Raw genomic sequence first — 19,789 nt, forward strand, 5'->3', positions numbered from 1 at the left:
CCGTCTGTCCCGAGCCATTAGAGCCGCCCGTCTGTCCCGAGCCGTCAGAGCCGTTAGTCAGTCAGGAGCCGCTAGAGCCATTCGTCAGTCAGGATCTGCCAGAGCCGCCAACCAGACAGGATCTGCCAGAGCCGCCAACCAGACAGGATCTGCCAGAGCCGCCAACCAGACAGGATCTGCCAGAGCCGCCAACCAGACAGGATCTGCCAGAGCCGTCAGTGAGCCATGAGCGTCCAGAGCCGTCAGCCAGCCATGAGCGTCCAGAGCCGTCAGCCAGCCATGAGCGTCCAGAGCCGTCAGCCAGCCATGAGCGTCCAGAGCCGTCAGCCAGCCATGAGCGTCCAGAGCCGTCAGCCAGCCATGAGCGTCCAGAGCCGTCAGCCAGCCATGAGCTTCCAGAGCCGTCAGCCAGCCATGAGCGTCCAGAGTCGTCAGCCAGTCATGAGCTGTCCCTCAGCCCAGAGCGGCTATTTATCCAGAACTGCCCCTCAGTCCAGAGCTGTCTCTCTGTCCGGAGCTGCCTTTCAGTCCGGAGTTGCCCCTCTATCCTGAGCTACCTCTCTATCCTGAGCTACCTCTCTATCCTGAGCTATCCCTCTATCCCGGTGCTGCCCCTTGTGTCGATGTTACCTAAAAGATTGAGTGGGTGTAATATGAGGGTGGTCATTTGTAGGGGGAGATGTAAGCTGGGATTGACTATGGTGGGGTGGGGACCTCGCCCTGAGCCTGAGCCACCACCGTGGTCAGATGCCCACCCAGACCCTCCCCTAGACTTTGTGCTGGTGCGCCCGGAGTTCGCACCTTATGGGGGGGGGGTTATGTCACGTTCCTGACCTATTTCTGTTAGTTTGTTGTATGTGTTAGTTGGTCAGGACGTGAGTTTGGGTGGGCATTCTATGTTTTCTGTTTCTATGTTGGTTTAAGGGTTGCCTGGTATGGCTCTTAATTAGAGGCAGGTGTTTGGCGTTCCTCTAATTGAGAGTCATATTTAGGTAGGTTGTTTCACAGTGTTCGTTGTGGGTGGTTGTCTCCTGTGTCAGTGTTTGTCGCACCATACGAGACTGTTCGGTTTGTTTTGTACATCGTCATTTTGTGTAGTCTATTTTCCCTGTTCGTGCGTTCTTCGTGTTTTATGTAAGTTCGACGTCCAGGTCTGTCTTCTCCGTTTGTTGTTTTGTTAGTTATAGTGAAGTTCGTGTTTTTTCGTCTTTTCTTTAAATAAATTATGTGTTCACAACCCGCTGCGCCTTGGTTCCATCACTACTCCTCCTCTTCGGTTGAAGAGGAGGAGGACCACCGTTACAGAACCACCCACCAATCCAGAATCAAGCAGCGGTGTAATCAGAGGAAGGGACAGCGCAAGAAGGAGGAATGGACTTGGGACGATGTTTTGGACGGTAAAGGTTGCTACACATGGGAGGAGATCCTGGCTGGAAGGGATCGCCTCCCATGGGAACAGCTGGAGGCACTGAGGAGAGCAGAGGCAACCGGAGAAGGGAACCGGAGTTATGAGGGGACGCGTCTAGCACGGAAGCCCGAAAAGCCCGTGAGTACCACCCAAAAATTTCTTGGGGGGGGGGGGGGGGGATAAGAGGTAGCGGGCCAAGGGCAGGTAGGAGACCTGCGCCCACTTACCAGGCTAACCGTGGAGAGCGGGAGTACGGACAGATGCCGTGGTACGCAGTAGAGCGCACGGTGTCTCCTGTACGTGTGTATAGCCCAGTGCGGGTTATTCCACCTCCCCGCACTGGTAGGGCTAGATTGGGCATTGAGCCAAATGTCATGAAGCCGGCCCTACATATCTGGCCACCAGTACGTCTCCTTGGGCTGGCTTACATGGCACCAGCCTTACGCATGGTGTCCCCGGTTCGCCTACATAGCCCGGTGCGGGTTATTCCACCTCCCCGCACTGGTCGGGCGACGGGGAGCATTCAACCAGGTAAGGTTGGGCAGGCTCGGTGCTCAAGGGAGCCAGTACGCCTGCACGGTCCGGTATTTCCGGCGCTACCTCCCCGCCCCAGCCCAGTACACCACGCACCAGGCTTCCAGTGCGTTTTCAGAGCCCTGTTCCTCCTCCACACACTCTCTATATGGTGCGTGTCTCCAGTCCGGTGCCTCCAGGTCCGGCACCACGCACTAAGCCACCTGTGCGTCTCCGGAGCCCTGTACACACTGTTCCTTCTCCCCGTACTCGTCCTGAGGTGCGTGCACTCAGTCCGGTGCCACCAGTGCCGGTACCACGCACCAGGCATATAGTACGCTTTGAGAATCCAGTGTGCCCTGTCCCTGCTCTCCGCACTAGGCTTGAAGTGCGTGTCTCCAGTCCGGTGCCTCCAGTTCCGGCACCACGCACCAGGCCTACAGTGCGTCTCAGCCGGCCAGAGTCTGCCGTCTGCCCAACGGCGCCTGAACTGTCCGTCTGCCCAGCGCCGCATGAACTGCCCATCTGCCATGAGCCTACAGAGCCTTCCGCCAGACAGGAGCAGTCAAAGCCTTCCGCCAGACAGGATCAGTCTGAGCCATCCGTCTCTCCAGCGCCATCTGAGCCATCCGTCTCTCCAGCGCCATCTGAGCCATCCGTCTCTCCAGCGCCATCTGAGCCATCCGTCTCCCCAGCGCCGTCTGAGCCATCCGTCTCCCCAGCGCCGTCTGAGCCATCCGTCTCCCCAGCGCCGTCTGAGCCATCCGTCTGTCCCGAGCCATTAGAGCCGCCCGTCTGTCCCGAGCCGTCAGAGCCGTTAGTCAGTCAGGAGCCGCTAGAGCCATTCGTCAGTCAGGATCTGCCAGAGCCGCCAACCAGACAGGATCTGCCAGAGCCGCCAACCAGACAGGATCTGCCAGAGCCGCCAACCAGACAGGATCTGCCAGAGCCGCCAACCAGACAGGATCTGCCAGAGCCGTCAGTGAGCCATGAGCGTCCAGAGCCGTCAGCCAGCCATGAGCGTCCAGAGCCGTCAGCCAGCCATGAGCGTCCAGAGCCGTCAGCCAGCCATGAGCGTCCAGAGCCGTCAGCCAGCCATGAGCGTCCAGAGCCGTCAGCCAGCCATGAGCGTCCAGAGCCGTCAGCCAGCCATGAGCTTCCAGAGCCGTCAGCCAGCCATGAGCGTCCAGAGTCGTCAGCCAGTCATGAGCTGTCCCTCAGCCCAGAGCGGCTATTTATCCAGAACTGCCCCTCAGTCCAGAGCTGTCTCTCTGTCCGGAGCTGCCTTTCAGTCCGGAGTTGCCCCTCTATCCTGAGCTACCTCTCTATCCTGAGCTACCTCTCTATCCTGAGCTATCCCTCTATCCCGGTGCTGCCCCTTGTGTCGATGTTACCTAAAAGATTGAGTGGGTGTAATATGAGGGTGGTCATTTGTAGGGGGAGATGTAAGCTGGGATTGACTATGGTGGGGTGGGGACCTCGCCCTGAGCCTGAGCCACCACCGTGGTCAGATGCCCACCCAGACCCTCCCCTAGACTTTGTGCTGGTGCGCCCGGAGTTCGCACCTTATGGGGGGGGGGTTATGTCACGTTCCTGACCTATTTCTGTTAGTTTGTTGTATGTGTTAGTTGGTCAGGACGTGAGTTTGGGTGGGCATTCTATGTTTTCTGTTTCTATGTTGGTTTAAGGGTTGCCTGGTATGGCTCTTAATTAGAGGCAGGTGTTTGGCGTTCCTCTAATTGAGAGTCATATTTAGGTAGGTTGTTTCACAGTGTTCGTTGTGGGTGGTTGTCTCCTGTGTCAGTGTTTGTCGCACCATACGAGACTGTTCGGTTTGTTTTGTACATCGTCATTTTGTGTAGTCTATTTTCCCTGTTCGTGCGTTCTTCGTGTTTTATGTAAGTTCGACGTCCAGGTCTGTCTTCTCCGTTTGTTGTTTTGTTAGTTATAGTGAAGTTCGTGTTTTTTCGTCTTTTCTTTAAATAAATTATGTGTTCACAACCCGCTGCGCCTTGGTTCCATCACTACTCCTCCTCTTCGGTTGAAGAGGAGGAGGACCACCGTTACAGAACCACCCACCAATCCAGAATCAAGCAGCGGTGTAATCAGAGGAAGGGACAGCGCAAGAAGGAGGAATGGACTTGGGACGATGTTTTGGACGGTAAAGGTTGCTACACATGGGAGGAGATCCTGGCTGGAAGGGATCGCCTCCCATGGGAACAGCTGGAGGCACTGAGGAGAGCAGAGGCAACCGGAGAAGGGAACCGGAGTTATGAGGGGACGCGTCTAGCACGGAAGCCCGAAAAGCCCGTGAGTACCACCCAAAAATTTCTTGGGGGGGGGGGGGGGGGATAAGAGGTAGCGGGCCAAGGGCAGGTAGGAGACCTGCGCCCACTTACCAGGCTAACCGTGGAGAGCGGGAGTACGGACAGATGCCGTGGTACGCAGTAGAGCGCACGGTGTCTCCTGTACGTGTGTATAGCCCAGTGCGGGTTATTCCACCTCCCCGCACTGGTAGGGCTAGATTGGGCATTGAGCCAAATGTCATGAAGCCGGCCCTACATATCTGGCCACCAGTACGTCTCCTTGGGCTGGCTTACATGGCACCAGCCTTACGCATGGTGTCCCCGGTTCGCCTACATAGCCCGGTGCGGGTTATTCCACCTCCCCGCACTGGTCGGGCGACGGGGAGCATTCAACCAGGTAAGGTTGGGCAGGCTCGGTGCTCAAGGGAGCCAGTACGCCTGCACGGTCCGGTATTTCCGGCGCTACCTCCCCGCCCCAGCCCAGTACACCACGCACCAGGCTTCCAGTGCGTTTTCAGAGCCCTGTTCCTCCTCCACACACTCTCTATATGGTGCGTGTCTCCAGTCCGGTGCCTCCAGGTCCGGCACCACGCACTAAGCCACCTGTGCGTCTCCGGAGCCCTGTACACACTGTTCCTTCTCCCCGTACTCGTCCTGAGGTGCGTGCACTCAGTCCGGTGCCACCAGTGCCGGTACCACGCACCAGGCATATAGTACGCTTTGAGAATCCAGTGTGCCCTGTCCCTGCTCTCCGCACTAGGCTTGAAGTGCGTGTCTCCAGTCCGGTGCCTCCAGTTCCGGCACCACGCACCAGGCCTACAGTGCGTCTCAGCCGGCCAGAGTCTGCCGTCTGCCCAACGGCGCCTGAACTGTCCGTCTGCCCAGCGCCGCATGAACTGCCCATCTGCCATGAGCCTACAGAGCCTTCCGCCAGACAGGAGCAGTCAAAGCCTTCCGCCAGACAGGATCAGTCTGAGCCATCCGTCTCTCCAGCGCCATCTGAGCCATCCGTCTCTCCAGCGCCATCTGAGCCATCCGTCTCTCCAGCGCCATCTGAGCCATCCGTCTCCCCAGCGCCGTCTGAGCCATCCGTCTCCCCAGCGCCGTCTGAGCCATCCGTCTCCCCAGCGCCGTCTGAGCCATCCGTCTGTCCCGAGCCATTAGAGCCGCCCGTCTGTCCCGAGCCGTCAGAGCCGTTAGTCAGTCAGGAGCCGCTAGAGCCATTCGTCAGTCAGGATCTGCCAGAGCCGCCAACCAGACAGGATCTGCCAGAGCCGCCAACCAGACAGGATCTGCCAGAGCCGCCAACCAGACAGGATCTGCCAGAGCCGCCAACCAGACAGGATCTGCCAGAGCCGTCAGTGAGCCATGAGCGTCCAGAGCCGTCAGCCAGCCATGAGCGTCCAGAGCCGTCAGCCAGCCATGAGCGTCCAGAGCCGTCAGCCAGCCATGAGCGTCCAGAGCCGTCAGCCAGCCATGAGCGTCCAGAGCCGTCAGCCAGCCATGAGCGTCCAGAGCCGTCAGCCAGCCATGAGCTTCCAGAGCCGTCAGCCAGCCATGAGCGTCCAGAGTCGTCAGCCAGTCATGAGCTGTCCCTCAGCCCAGAGCGGCTATTTATCCAGAACTGCCCCTCAGTCCAGAGCTGTCTCTCTGTCCGGAGCTGCCTTTCAGTCCGGAGTTGCCCCTCTATCCTGAGCTACCTCTCTATCCTGAGCTACCTCTCTATCCTGAGCTATCCCTCTATCCCGGTGCTGCCCCTTGTGTCGATGTTACCTAAAAGATTGAGTGGGTGTAATATGAGGGTGGTCATTTGTAGGGGGAGATGTAAGCTGGGATTGACTATGGTGGGGTGGGGACCTCGCCCTGAGCCTGAGCCACCACCGTGGTCAGATGCCCACCCAGACCCTCCCCTAGACTTTGTGCTGGTGCGCCCGGAGTTCGCACCTTATGGGGGGGGGGTTATGTCACGTTCCTGACCTATTTCTGTTAGTTTGTTGTATGTGTTAGTTGGTCAGGACGTGAGTTTGGGTGGGCATTCTATGTTTTCTGTTTCTATGTTGGTTTAAGGGTTGCCTGGTATGGCTCTTAATTAGAGGCAGGTGTTTGGCGTTCCTCTAATTGAGAGTCATATTTAGGTAGGTTGTTTCACAGTGTTCGTTGTGGGTGGTTGTCTCCTGTGTCAGTGTTTGTCGCACCATACGAGACTGTTCGGTTTGTTTTGTACATCGTCATTTTGTGTAGTCTATTTTCCCTGTTCGTGCGTTCTTCGTGTTTTATGTAAGTTCGACGTCCAGGTCTGTCTTCTCCGTTTGTTGTTTTGTTAGTTATAGTGAAGTTCGTGTTTTTTCGTCTTTTCTTTAAATAAATTATGTGTTCACAACCCGCTGCGCCTTGGTTCCATCACTACTCCTCCTCTTCGGTTGAAGAGGAGGAGGACCACCGTTACAACACTGTATTTCTGATCAATTTGATGTTATTTAATGGACCAAAAATGTGCTTTTCTTTCAAAAACAAGGACATTTCTAAGTGACCCCAAACTTTTGAATGGTAGTGTATATATATATCTATATATATATCTATATATATATATATATATATATATATTACAAATGTCAGAATTTTTCTTCCATTTTTACATTACAGATGTTGTGTATATTGTTGACAAAAAAATGACAATTAAAACCATTTGAATCCCACTTTGTTACAAAACAAAATGGGGGAAAAGTCAAGGGGTGTGAATGCTTTTTGAAGGCTCTGGAACTAAGTTGAAAAAGTTAGATATTAGTGCATCGGAATGGTTTTAAAAAGAGACTTGAAGTGTTCTGTGTGTGTGTGTGTGTGTGTGTGTGTGTGTGTGTGTGTGTGTGTGTGTGTGTGTGTGTGTGTGTGTGTGTGTGTGTGTGCCTGACTACTGTTAATATAGGACCTACAGTGCAACCCTAACCTTGCTTAATACAACCAATGCCAGCAATGTACGACTAGCTGTTCAGTTAAAGGACCAAGGCACTAGCAGTGCGTCCTTTCCTTCTCTCTACTATGGTGTACCCTAGCAGTGCTTCCTTTCCTTCTCTCTACTATTGTGTACCCTAGCAGTGCGTCCTTTCCTTCTCTCTACTATTGTGTACCCTAGCAGTGCTTCCTTTCCTTCTCTCTACTAGTGTGTACCCTAGCAGTGCTTCCTTTCCTTCTCTTTACTATTGTGTACCCTAGCAGTGATTCCTTTCCTTCTCTTTACTATGGTGTACCCTAGCAGTGCGTCCTTTCCTTCTCTCTACTATTGTGTACCCTAGCAGTGCTTCCTTTCCTTCTCTCTACTAGTGTGTACCCTAGCAGTGCTTCCTTTCCTTCTCTCTACTATTGTGTACCCTAGCAGTGCTTCCTTTCCTTCTCTTTACTATGGTGTACCCTAGCAGTGCTTCCTTTCCTTCTCTCTACTATTGTGTACCCTAGCAGTGCTTCCTTTCCTTCTCTCTACTATTGTGTACCCTAGCAGTGCTTCCTTTCCTTCTCTTTACTATGGTGTACCCTAGCAGTGCTTCCTTTCCTTCTCTCTGCTATTGTGTACCCTAGCAGTGCTTCCTTTCCTTCTCTTTACTATGGTGTACCCTAGCAGTGCTTCCTTTCCTTCTCTTTACTATGGTGTACCCTAGCAAAGCTTCCTTTTCTTCTCTCTACTATGGTGTACCCTAGCAGTGCTTCCTTTCCTTCTCTCTACTATTGTGTACCCTAGCAGTGCTTCCTTTCCTTCTCTCTGCTATTGTGTACCCTAGCAGTGCTTCCTTTCCTTCTCTCTACTAGAATGTGTACCCTAGCAGTGCTTCCTTTCCTTCTCTCTACTATTGTGTACCCTAGCAGTGCTTCCTTTCCTTCTCTTTACTATGGTGTACCCTAGCAGTGCTTCCTTTCCTTCTCTCTACTATTGTGTACCCTAGCAGTGCTTCCTTTCCTTCTCTCTGCTATTGTGTACCCTAGCAGTGCTTCCTTTCCTTCTCTTTACTATGGTGTACCCTAGCAGTGCTTCCTTTCCTTCTCTCTACTATTGTGTACCCTAGCAGTGCTTCCTTTCCTTCTCTTTACTATGGTGTACCCTAGCAGTGCTTCCTTTCCTTCTCTCTGCTATTGTGTACCCTAGCAGTGCTTCCTTTCCTTCTTTCTACTATGGTGTAACCTAGCAGTGCTTCCTTTCCTTCTCTCTACTATTGTGTACCCTAGCAGTGATTCCTTTCCTTCTCTCTAATATGGTGTACCCTAGCAGTGCTTCCTTTCCTTCTCTTTACCACATAGTTGTTGAGTTTGTCCGAGAGGGAAAAACGTGTCATTTGACCAAAACCACCATTTACTGAAGGTGACTACAGCATTTCGTTGTCTTACCCAATTGGTTGTGGTTAGGAATGTTCTCCTCAACTCCTATAACAGTCCAACACCTTACATTTTACTGAGTCTCTGTGGTTATGCCAGTCTTTCAATGCCACACTATGTGTTTTCTAACTTTTGTTGTGCAAGCACCTCAACTACCTCATGTCTTTGACCCAGATTGACTGGGTCTTCGAACCACTGAGGTGCCCTTGTTTTGTGACATGCGTGGATATGGACCAGACGCTAAGAAAGCACCTCCGGAAGTAGGACAGGAAGGATATGTGAATGTGTGAGAGGGAGAATACAGGTATGTCTTACCCTGCCACCTTTCTCTGGGTTACAGTTACATCCTCCACTACAGTCCAACCCATTACAGGGCTCCTGGCTGGTCCCCTGGGGAGAGAGAGAGAGACCATCAGTATTACATTATATACTGTATGCCACTAAGCAGACCCTCTCATCCAAAGTGACTTACAGTAAGTAGTACATGAATACATGTGCATGTGGTTGGCCCCAGCGGGAATCGAACTCACGACTTTGGCGTTGTAAGCCCCATGCTCATACAACTGAGCCACACAGGACTATTATAACACCACTTCAACATTCTCCAGGTAGCCTACATGTATTATATTTATATAAATATTTTACCTTTATTCAACGTTTATTTAACTAGGCAAGTCAGTTAAGAACACATTAATGTTTACAATGACAGCCTAGGAACAGTGGGGTTAACTACCTTGTTCAGGGGAACAGTGGGGTTAACTACCTTGTTCAGGGGAACAGTGGGGTTAACTACCTTGTTCAGGGGAACAGTGGGTTAACTACCTTGTTCAGGGGAACAGTGGGGTTAACTACCTTGTTCAGGGGAACAGTGGGGTTAACTACCTTGTTCAGGGGAACAGTGGGTTAACTGCCTTGTTCAGGGGAACAGTGGGTTAACTACCTTGTTCAGGGGAACAGTGGGTTAACTACCTTGTTCAGGGGAACAGTGGGTTAACTACCTTGTTCAGGGGAACAGTGGGTTAACTACCTTGTTCAGGGGAACAGTGGGTTAACTACCTTGTTCAGGGGAACAGTGGGTTAACTACCTTGTTCAGGGGAACAGTGGGTTAACTACCTTGTTCAGGGGAACAGTGGGTTAACTGCCTTGTTCAGGGGAACAGTGGGTTAACTACCTTGTTCAGGGGAACAGTGGGTTAACTACCTTGTTCAGGGGTAGAATGACAGATTTTTACCTTGTCAGCTCGGGGATTCGATCTTGTAAACTTTGGGTTACAATTCCAACGCTTTAACCATTAAGCTACCTGCCGCCCCTACATCAGGTTACCTCATAAACAGACACCAGGGTGTCAAGCCGTCATTGTAAATTAGAATTTGTTCTTAACTGACTTGCCTGGTTAAATAAAAAACATGAATACAGTAGATACACCAGGGTGAATACAGTAGAGACAGGTAGCAGTCACAGTGTCCCTGTCACGGTCCTGTCTCAGCTTCCTTTAACTGGGACAGTAACACATTCTGAAGTAATTGCATCCTCACGTGGAACATGATGGTCATCAAGAACACCGTCCCCAGCGGTGCCTCATACACAGGATAGAAACACAACCAGACACTGTGATACATTCTCTGGCATTGCACTGCATACCATAGGCAATGATGGTATCCGTTTGTACCTAAAAGGGAAGGTCAAGGGCACACACACATCAGCTCCCCGCTTCAGAAGAGATGAGAGTTGGAGGGAAGAGAGGAGAGTTGGAGGGAAGAGAGGAGAGTTGGAGGGAAGAGAGGAGAGTTGGAGGGAAGAGAGGAGAGTTGGAGGGAAGAGAGGAGAGATGGAGGGAAGAGAGGAGAGATGGAGAGAAGAGAAGAGAGTTGGAGGGAAGAGAGGAGAGATGGAGGGAAGAGATGAGAGTTGGAGGGAAGAGAAGAGAGGTGGAGAGAAGAGAAGAGAGGTGGAGGGAACAGAGAAGAGAGAAGAGAGAAGAGAAGAGAGGAGAGGAGAGGAGAGGTGGAGAGAGGAGAGGAGAGAGGAGAGATGGAGAGAAGAGAAGAGAGGTGGAGAGAAGAGAGAAGAGAGGTGGAGAGAAGAGAAGAGAGGTGAAGGAGAGGTGGAGAGAGGAGAGGAGAGGTGGAGAGAAGAGAGGAGAGATGGAGAGAAGAGAGAAGAGGTGGAGGGAAGAGAGGAGAGGAGAGGTGGAGAGAGGAGAGGAGAGGTGGAGAGAAGAGAAGAGAGGTGGAGAGGAGAGGTGGAGGGAAGAGATTAGAGGTGGAGAGAAGAGAGGAGAGTGGGAGAGGAGAGGTGGCAAGAAGAGAGGAGCGGTGGAGAGGAGAGGAGAGAAGAGAAGAGGAGAGGAGAGGAGAGGTGGAGAGAAGAGAGGAGAGGTGGAGAGAAGAGAGGTGGGTAGAAGATAGGAGATGTGGAGAGAAGAGAAGAGAAGTGAGTAGAGGTGGAGTGGAGAGAAGGGAGATGGAGAGAAGAGAGGGTAGGTAGAGAGAAGAGTGGAGAGGTGGAGAAGAGAGGGGAAACAAGTGAAGGGGGTATTTTCACTTGTCCTCTGCCCTGTGGCCCCTAATATGCATGGAGACAGAGAGGAACTAATGAAACATTGGCATGGATACATACTGCTGCTCCCATGTTCTCACGTTCTCTCTCTACATGTCAATTTAATTAGTCACATCTCACCCTGCTGCTCCCGTGTTCTCACGTTCTCTCTCTACATGTCAATTTAATTAGTCACATCTCACCCTGCTGCTCCCGTGTTCTCACGTTCTCTCTTTGCATGTCAATTAAATTAGTCACATCTCACCCTTCTGCTCCCGTGTTCTCACGTTCTCTCTTTGCATGTCAATTCAATTAGTCACATCTCACCCTGCTGCTCCCGTGTTCTCACGTTCTCTCTCTGCATGTCAATTCAATTAGTCACATCTCACCCTGCTGCTCCCGTGTTCTCACGTTCTCTCTCTACATGTCAATTCAATTAGTCACATCTCACCCTGCTGCTCCCGTGTTCTCACGTTCTCCCTCTACATGTCAATTCAATTAGTCACATCTCACCCTGCTGCTCCCGTGTTCTCACGTTCTCCCTCTACATGTCAATTCAATTAGTCACATCTCTCCCTGCTGCTCCCGTGTTCTCACGTTCTCCCTCTACATGTCAATTCAATTAGTCACATCTCACCCTGCTGCTCCCGTGTTCTCACGTTCTCTCTCTGCATGTCAATTCAATTAGTCACATCTCACCCTGCTGCTCCCGTGTTCTCACGTTCTCTCTCTGTATGTCAATTCAATTAGTCACATCTCACCCTGCTGCTCCCGTGTTCTCACGTTCTCTCTCTACATGTCAATTCAATTAGTCACATCTCACCCTGCTGCTCCCGTGTTCTCACGTTCTCTCTCTGCATGTCAATTCAATTAGTCACATCTCACCCTGCTGCTCCCGTGTTCTCACGTTCTCCCTCTACATGTCAATTCAATTAGTCACATCTCACCCTGCTTCTCCCGTGTTACATTTACATTACATTTACGTCATTTAGCAGACGCTCTTATCCAGAGCGACTTACAAATTGGTGCATTCACGTGTTCTCACGTTCTCTCTCTGTATGTCAATTCAATTAGTCACATCTCACCCTGCTGCTACCGTGTTCTCACGTTCTCCCTCTACATGTCAATTCAATTAGTCACATCTCACCCTGCTGCTCCCGTGTTCTCACGTTCTCCCTCTACATGTCAATTCAATTAGTCACATCTCACCCTGCTGCTCCCGTGTTCTCACGTTCTCCCTCTACATGTCAATTCAATTAGTCACATCTCACCCTGCTTCGACCGTGTTCTCACGTTCTCTCTCTACATGTCAATTAAATTAGTCACACAGAGAGAGAGAGAGAGAGAGAGAGAGAGAGAGAGAGAGAGAGAGAGAGAGAGAGAGAGAGAGAGAGAGAGAGAGAGAGAGAGAGAGAGAGAGAGAGAGAGAGAGAGAGAGAGAGACACACACACACACACACACACACACACACACACACACACACACACACACACACACACACACACACACACACACTGGGTACCATGTACCATGTGAGTGGATAGCGGTTAGGGTGCAATGCCAATGTTATCTGGATTAGGCCCAGGGTTCGTGTATTAAGAATGGGGATGTGAGGGATGAGGGGATAGGGGTATGGGGGCCAGGCAAACGTTATCTGGATTATGCCCAGGGTCTCAGGGCCCCTGTAAGCACATAAACATGACAAGAGTCTGTCTGTACTTAACTACTGAACTACAAATGAACCATGGTGAAACCTCACAGTCTGTTCCCATGTGAGAATGTGTGTTATTGTCGTGTCTGTCTGTACAGACATACGTGTGTGTATGTGTGTATGTGTGTATGTGTGTATGTGTGTGTGTGTGTGTGTGTGTGTGTGTGTGTGTGTGTGTGTGTGTGTGTGTGTGTGTGTGTGTGTGTGTGTGTGTGTGTGTGTGTGTGTGTGTGTGTGTGTGTGTGTGTGTGTGTGTGTGGTAAATGTGAACACTGCCCACAAAATGAGGTGGAAACTGAGCTGCACTTCCTAACTTCCTGACAAATGTATGACCATATCAGAGACACATATTTCCCTCAGATTACATAGACCCACAAAGAATTTGAAAAGAAATCCGATTTTGATAAACTCCCATATCTACTGGGTGAAATACCACAGTGTGCCATCACAGCAGCAAGATTTGTGACCTGTTGCCACAAGAAAAGGGCAACCAGTGAAGAACAAACACCATTGTAAATACAACCTATATTTATGTTTATTTATTTTCCCTTTTGTTCTTAAACTCTTTGCACATCATTACAACACTGTATATAAACATAATATGACATTTAAAATGTCTTTATTCGTTTGGAACTTTTGTGAGTGTAATGTTTACTGTTAATTTCACATTTGTTTATTATCTACTTCACTTGCTTTGGCAATGTAAACATATGTTTCCCATGCCAATAAAGCCCTTAAATTGAAACTGAATTGAAAGAGAGAAGGGTGAAAGAGAGAGATAGAGTGAGTGAGAGAAAGAGAGAGACAAAGAAAGAGCGAGAGAAAGAGAGAGGAGAAAGAGAGAGAGAGAAAGAAAGAAAGAAAGAAAGAAAGAAAGAAAGAAAGAAAGAAAGAAAGAAAGAAAGAAAGAAAGAGAGCAAGAGAGAGAAAGAGAGACAAAGAAAAACGATTTGGGCAAAGACAGAAAAAGAGGTATGAATTCTGCAAAAGAGAGGCCATGTTCCCCACATTCTACAGCAGACAGCCTTAAAGAAAAACATGGTCACACAGACATGGGTCTATCATGATCAACAACCAACTTGACAGAGATTGAATAATTTGAAAAATAATAAAAGGCAAATGTTGTACAATCCAGGTGTGCAAATCTCTTCGAGACGTACCCAGTTTGCAGACGACAACCGTAGTAGGCCTGATTACCAACAATGACGAGACAGCCTACAGGAAGGAGGTGAGGGCCCTGGCAGAGTGGTGCCAGGAAAATAACCTCTCCCTCAACGAAGGAGCTGATCTTGGACTTCAGGAAAAAGCAGAGGGAACACACCCCTATCCACATTGACACATCTACGGGACGGCAGTGGAGAAGGTGGAAAGTTTCAAGTTCCTCGGCATACATATCCCTGACGATCTGAAATGGTCCACCCACACAGACAGTGTGGTGAAGAAGGCGCTACAGCGCCTCTTCAACCTCAGGAGGCTGAAGAAATTTGTCTTGGCCCCTACGATCCTCACAAACTTTTACAGATGCACAATTGAGAGCATCCTGTCGGGCTGTATCACCGACTGGTACGGCAACTCCCCCGCCCGCAACCGCAGGGCTCTCCAGAGGGTAGTGAGGTCTGCACAACGCATCACCGGAGGCAAACTACCTGCCCTCCAGTACACCTACACCACCCGATGTCACAGGAAGGCCATAAAGATCATCAAGGACATCATCCACCTGAGCCACGGCCTGTTCACCCCGCTATCATCCAGAAGGCGAGGTCAGTACAGGTGCATCAAAGCTGGGACCAAGAGACTGAAAACCAGCTTCTATCTCAAGGCCATCAGACTGTTAAATAGCCACCACTACCCGGCTGCCACCTGGTTAATGAACCCTGCTCCTTACAGGCTGCTGCCCTACATACATACACATGGAATCACTGGTCACTATAATAATGAAACACTAGTCACATTAAAACTTCTTGTCAATATGGGGGCGCTGTTTTACCATTGGAAAAAATAGTGCCCAAATTAAACTGCCTCGTACTCAATTCTTGCTCGTACAATATGCATATTATTATTACTATTGGATAGAAAACACTCTAGTTTCTAAAACCGTTTGAATTATTTCTCTGAGTGAAACAGAACTCTTTCTGCAGCACACTTCCTGTCAGGGAGTGAGATTTCAGAAATCGAGGTCCCTGTTCTAAGGTCAATTTATAAGTCCCCATGTAAGCCATCGGGCTACATGCACTGCATACGCCTTCCTCTAGATGTCAGTAAGCGGTGAGAATTTGAATGGAGTCGATTGCGCAATCTGGGACCTTATATAAGACCAGGAAGTACCGTCCTTTTCAACGGTGCGCCCGGACCAAGAAGACATCACAATGACGTCCTGCAAACGCTTTCGTTTTAGTAGTTCTATATCTCCAGTCATGTTTTTATTCGTTATAGGTGTTAAAGACATCATAAGGTAGTTAATTTAAACCGACTTATAGCAGTTTATAGCAGTTTATTGCGATTTTCCTGGATTTCTTTGTGACGCGCTTCCACTAGTTGGGCACCTCTACAGTGGGTGGCTAACGTTTAGCGGGTAATTCGACAGGACCAGAGGACATGTTTCAGCCAAAAGACGATTGTTTTGAAGAAAGGACACCTTACCCAAGATTCTGATGGAAGCTCAGCTAATAGTAAGCAGTCTTTATGCTGTCAATTCATAGTTCTGTTGAAAAAAGTAAAATGCATGAGACGCCATTTCTTGCAGTGTAGCCTTGCGTTATCGCAGTCTGTATTGCGCAGTAACGATAATTTTAAAAATGCAATTCAGCGATTGCATTAAGAACTAATTTGTCTTTCAATTGCTGTCCAACCTGTATTTTTTTAGTCAAGTTTATGAATAGTTTTCGATAAGAATAGGTGCCGTGCCAAGATGGCGCCAGACAGATTGCTTGACGTTATGGACACTATTATCATTGTATAAGCACGATTTGTGCCGCAAAATATGCACATTTTCGAACAAACTCTATATGAATTGTGTAATATGATGTTACAGGACTGTCATCTGAAGAATTCTGAGAAGGTTAGTGAAAAAATGTATATATTTTGGTGGTTTTTACGTTATTGCTATGTTTGGCTTGAATTAATGCTGTTGTAATGTTTGCTATTGTGCTAAGCTAATATAACGCTATATTGTGTTTTCGCTGTAAAACACTTAGAAAATCTGAAATATTGTCTTGATTCACAAGATCTGTGTCTTTCATCTGCCGCACGCTGTGTATTTTTAAGAAATGCTTTATGATGAGTAATTAGCTAATACACGATGGTCTCTGTAGTTATTCTAGTCGTTTTAGTGAGAGTTGTGATGGGGGCTGCAATAGTAAACTCTGATTTATACCTGAAATATGCAAATTTTTCTAACAAAACCTATGCTATACAATAAATATGTTATCAGACTGTCATCTGATGAGGTTGTTTCTTGGTTAGTGGCTATTTATATCTTTATTTGGTCGAATTTGTGATAGCTGCTGATGGAGTAAAAAAAATGGTGGAGTATGGAAGTGGTGTCTTTTGCTAACGTGGTTAGCTAATAGATTTACATATTGTGTCTTCCCTGTAAAACATTTAAAAAATCAGAAATGACGTCTGGATTCACAAGATGTGTATCTTTCATCTGGTGTCTTAGACTTGTGATTTGGACTTGGACTTGTGATAGAACAGCCAATCTGTTTTCCATTAGAGAAAAACACCAAGAAAAGCAAAGCTCCTTTCCTCCTCCCAGCTTTAGGTAAAGATGATCCAGCCCTGCTGGTATTACTTTTGTCATGGGACTGCCACTCTCTATTCAGCTTCCAGACAGTCTCCAAATCCTCATGTTGCTACCACACTATACTGGGGGTAGGGATTACTCCTTAAAAGAGACCACACCTTGACATTCTTCTAGGATTCTTCCCTGCTTTCACAGGGTCCCTATGAAAGCCACTGGGGGAGGCAAACAATATGGTGGAACTTAACAAAGAATGTTAGGACCTAAAATATATTTCCATTCAAAATACTATTTCCCTAACCTTAACCCCTAAATCTGACCCGAATTGTAACCCTAACCCCTAAACTTAAAATATCCTTTGTCCTCATGGGGATATGGGGGAAGTCACCACGAGAGAGAATTTCAGGTCCTCACAAGGGGATTTCAGGTCCTCACAAGGATAGTAAAAAATTGAAAATTATCTCTCGTGGGGACTTTTCCCATATCCCCATGAGGACAATGGCTATTTTAAGTTTAGGGGTTAAGAAGAAGACTACACACACAGTGAAGAGTGATGGAAAAAACTATGGAGAACTTTGAATGTTATAATCAAAATCAAATCTAATTTTATTCGTCACGTGTGCCGAAGACCTTACAGATGAAGACCTTACAGATGAAGACCTTACAGATGAAGACCTTACAGATGAAGACCTTACAGTGAAATGCTTACTTACGAGCCCCTAACCAACAATGCACTTTAAAAAAAGGTATGGATAAGAATAAGAAATAAAAGTAACAAGTAATTAAAGAGCAGCAGTAAAATAACAATAGTGAGACTATATACAAGGGGGTACCGGTACAGAGTCAATGTGCGCGGGCACCGGTTAGTTGAGGTAATATGGACATGTAGGTAGAGTTATTAAAGTGACTATGCATAAATGATAACAACAGAGAGTAGCAGCGGTGTAAAAGGGGGGGAGGCAATGTAAATAGTCTGGGTAGCCATTTGATTAGATGTTCAGGAGTCTTATGGCGTGGGGTTAGAAGCTGTTTAGAAGCCTCTTGGACCTAGATGCTCCGCTACCGCTTGCCGTGCGGTAGCAGAGAGAACAGTCTATGACTAGGGTGGCTGGAGTCTTTGACAATTGTTAGGTCTGTCCTCTGACACCGCCTGGTATAGAGGTCCTGGATGGCAGGAAGAATGGCCCCAGTGATGTATGGGGCTGTACTACCCTCTATAGTGCCTTGCGGTCGGAGGCTGAGCAGTTGCCATACCAGGCAGTGATGCAAGCCGTCAGGATGCTCTCGATGGTGCAGCTGTAGGTTGTTGTCCTGGCACCACACGGCCAGGTCTCTGACCTCCTCCCTATAGGCTGTCTCGTCGTTGTCGCTTATCAGGCCTACCACTGTTGTGTCATCAGCAAACTTAATGCTGGTGTTGGAGTCGTGCCTGGCCGTGCAGTCATGAGTGAACAGGGAGTACAGGAGGGGACTGAGCACGCACCCCTGAGGGGTCCCTGTGTTGAGGATTAGCGTGGCGGATGTGTTGTTACCTATCCTTACCACCTGGGGTGGCCCGTCAGGAAGTCCAGGATCCAGTTGCAGAGGGAGGTGTTAAGTCCCAGGGTCCTTAGCTTATTTATGAGCTTTGAGGGCACTATGGTGTTGAACGCTAAGCTGATGACAATGAATAGCATTCTCACATAGGTGTTCCTTTTGTCCAGGTAGGACATAAGCGACAACGACGAGACAGCCTATAAGGAGGAGGTCAGAGACCTGGCCGTGTGGTGCCAGGAGTGCAATAGAGATTGCATAATCTGTGGATCTGTTGGTGCGGTATGCAAATTGGAGTGGTTCTAGGGTTTCTGGGATAATGGTGTTGATGTGAGTCATGACCAGCCTCTCAAAGCACTTCATGGCTACAGACGTGAGTGCTACGGGTCGGTAGTCATTTAGGTAGGTTACTTTAGTGTTTAGTGTTTTTGGGCACAGGCACTATGGTGGTCTGCTTAAAACATGTTGGTATTACAGACTTGGACAGGGAGAGGTTTAAAATGTCAGTGAAGACACTTGCCAGTTGGTCAGCGCATGCTTGCAGTACACGTCCTGGTAATCCGTCTGGCCCTGCGGCCTTGTGAATGTTGACCTGTTTAAAGGCTGTTTGCACCACCTGGGGGCGGCAGGTAACCTAGTGGTTAGAGCGTTGGGCCAGTAACCGAAAGGTTACGAGATTGAATCGCTGAGCTGACAAGGTAAAACTCTGTCATTATCTTCCTGAACAAGGCAGTTAACCCACTAATCCTAGGCCGTCATTGTAAATAAGAATTTGTTCTTAACTGACTTGCCTAGGTAAATAAAGTTTAAAAAAAGAGAAAAAAAAGGTCTTATTCACAGCTGCGGAGAGCGTGATCACACAGTCTTCTGGAACAGCTTGTGTTCTCGTGTATATTTTAGTGTTATTTGCCTTGAAGCGAGCATAGAAGTAGTTTAGCTCGTCTGGTAGGTTCACGTCTCTGGGCATCTGGCGTTGACGCTTTGCCTGTTTGATGGTTTGTCGGAGGTCATAGCAGGATTTCTTATAAGCTTCCGGGTTAGAGTCCCACTCCTTGAAAGCGGCAGCTCTAGCCTTTAGCTCAGCGCGGATAGTGCCAGTTATCCATTGCTTCTGGTTGGGATATGTACGTACAGTCACTGTGGGGACGACGTCATCGATGCACCAATGACTGATGTGGTGTACTCCTCCATGCCATCGGAAGAATCACGGAACTTATTCTGGTTTGTGCTAGGAAAACAGTCCTGCAACTAAGCATCTGCTTCATCTGACCATTTTATTATTGATCTAGTCACTGGTGCTTCCTGTTTACATGTTTGCTTGTAAGCAGGAATCAGGAATCAGCAGGATACAAACAAAGATTCACTGACCAACAACCAAAACAAAACTGGTGGGGTTTTAGGAGGGGTTCTGAAAGACTCATGGGGGTGTCGACTCAAAGACTCATGGGGGTGTCGACAGAAAGACTCATGGGGGTGTCGACTGAAAGACTCATGGGGGGTGTTGACTGAAAGACTAAACGGGGGTGTCGACTGAAAGACTCATGGGGGTGTCGACAGAAAGACTCATGGGGGTGTCGACTGAAAGACTCATGGGGGGTGCCGACTGAAAGACTCATGGGGGGTGTCGACTGAAAGACTCATGGGGTGTTGACTGAAAGACTCATGGGGGTGTCGACA

General features: G+C 48.9%; 1 protein-coding gene across 2 annotated transcripts in view; it reads right to left on the reverse strand.

Moving 5' to 3' along the window:
* The window catches only part of LOC129835506 (collagen alpha-6(IV) chain-like), a 243,804-nt gene that overhangs the window by 120,181 nt on the left and 103,834 nt on the right, over positions 1 to 19,789 (reverse strand). For both annotated transcript variants that reach the window (XM_055901163.1, XM_055901162.1), the window contains exon 4: positions 8,902 to 8,976. In XM_055901163.1, the coding sequence (XP_055757138.1) occupies positions 8,902 to 8,976 (75 nt within the window). The remainder of the gene's footprint in view (positions 1 to 8,901; positions 8,977 to 19,789) is intronic.

Source organism: Salvelinus fontinalis, chromosome 36 (assembly GCF_029448725.1).
Source record: "Salvelinus fontinalis isolate EN_2023a chromosome 36, ASM2944872v1, whole genome shotgun sequence".
NCBI classification, from domain to species: domain Eukaryota; kingdom Metazoa; phylum Chordata; class Actinopteri; order Salmoniformes; family Salmonidae; genus Salvelinus; species Salvelinus fontinalis.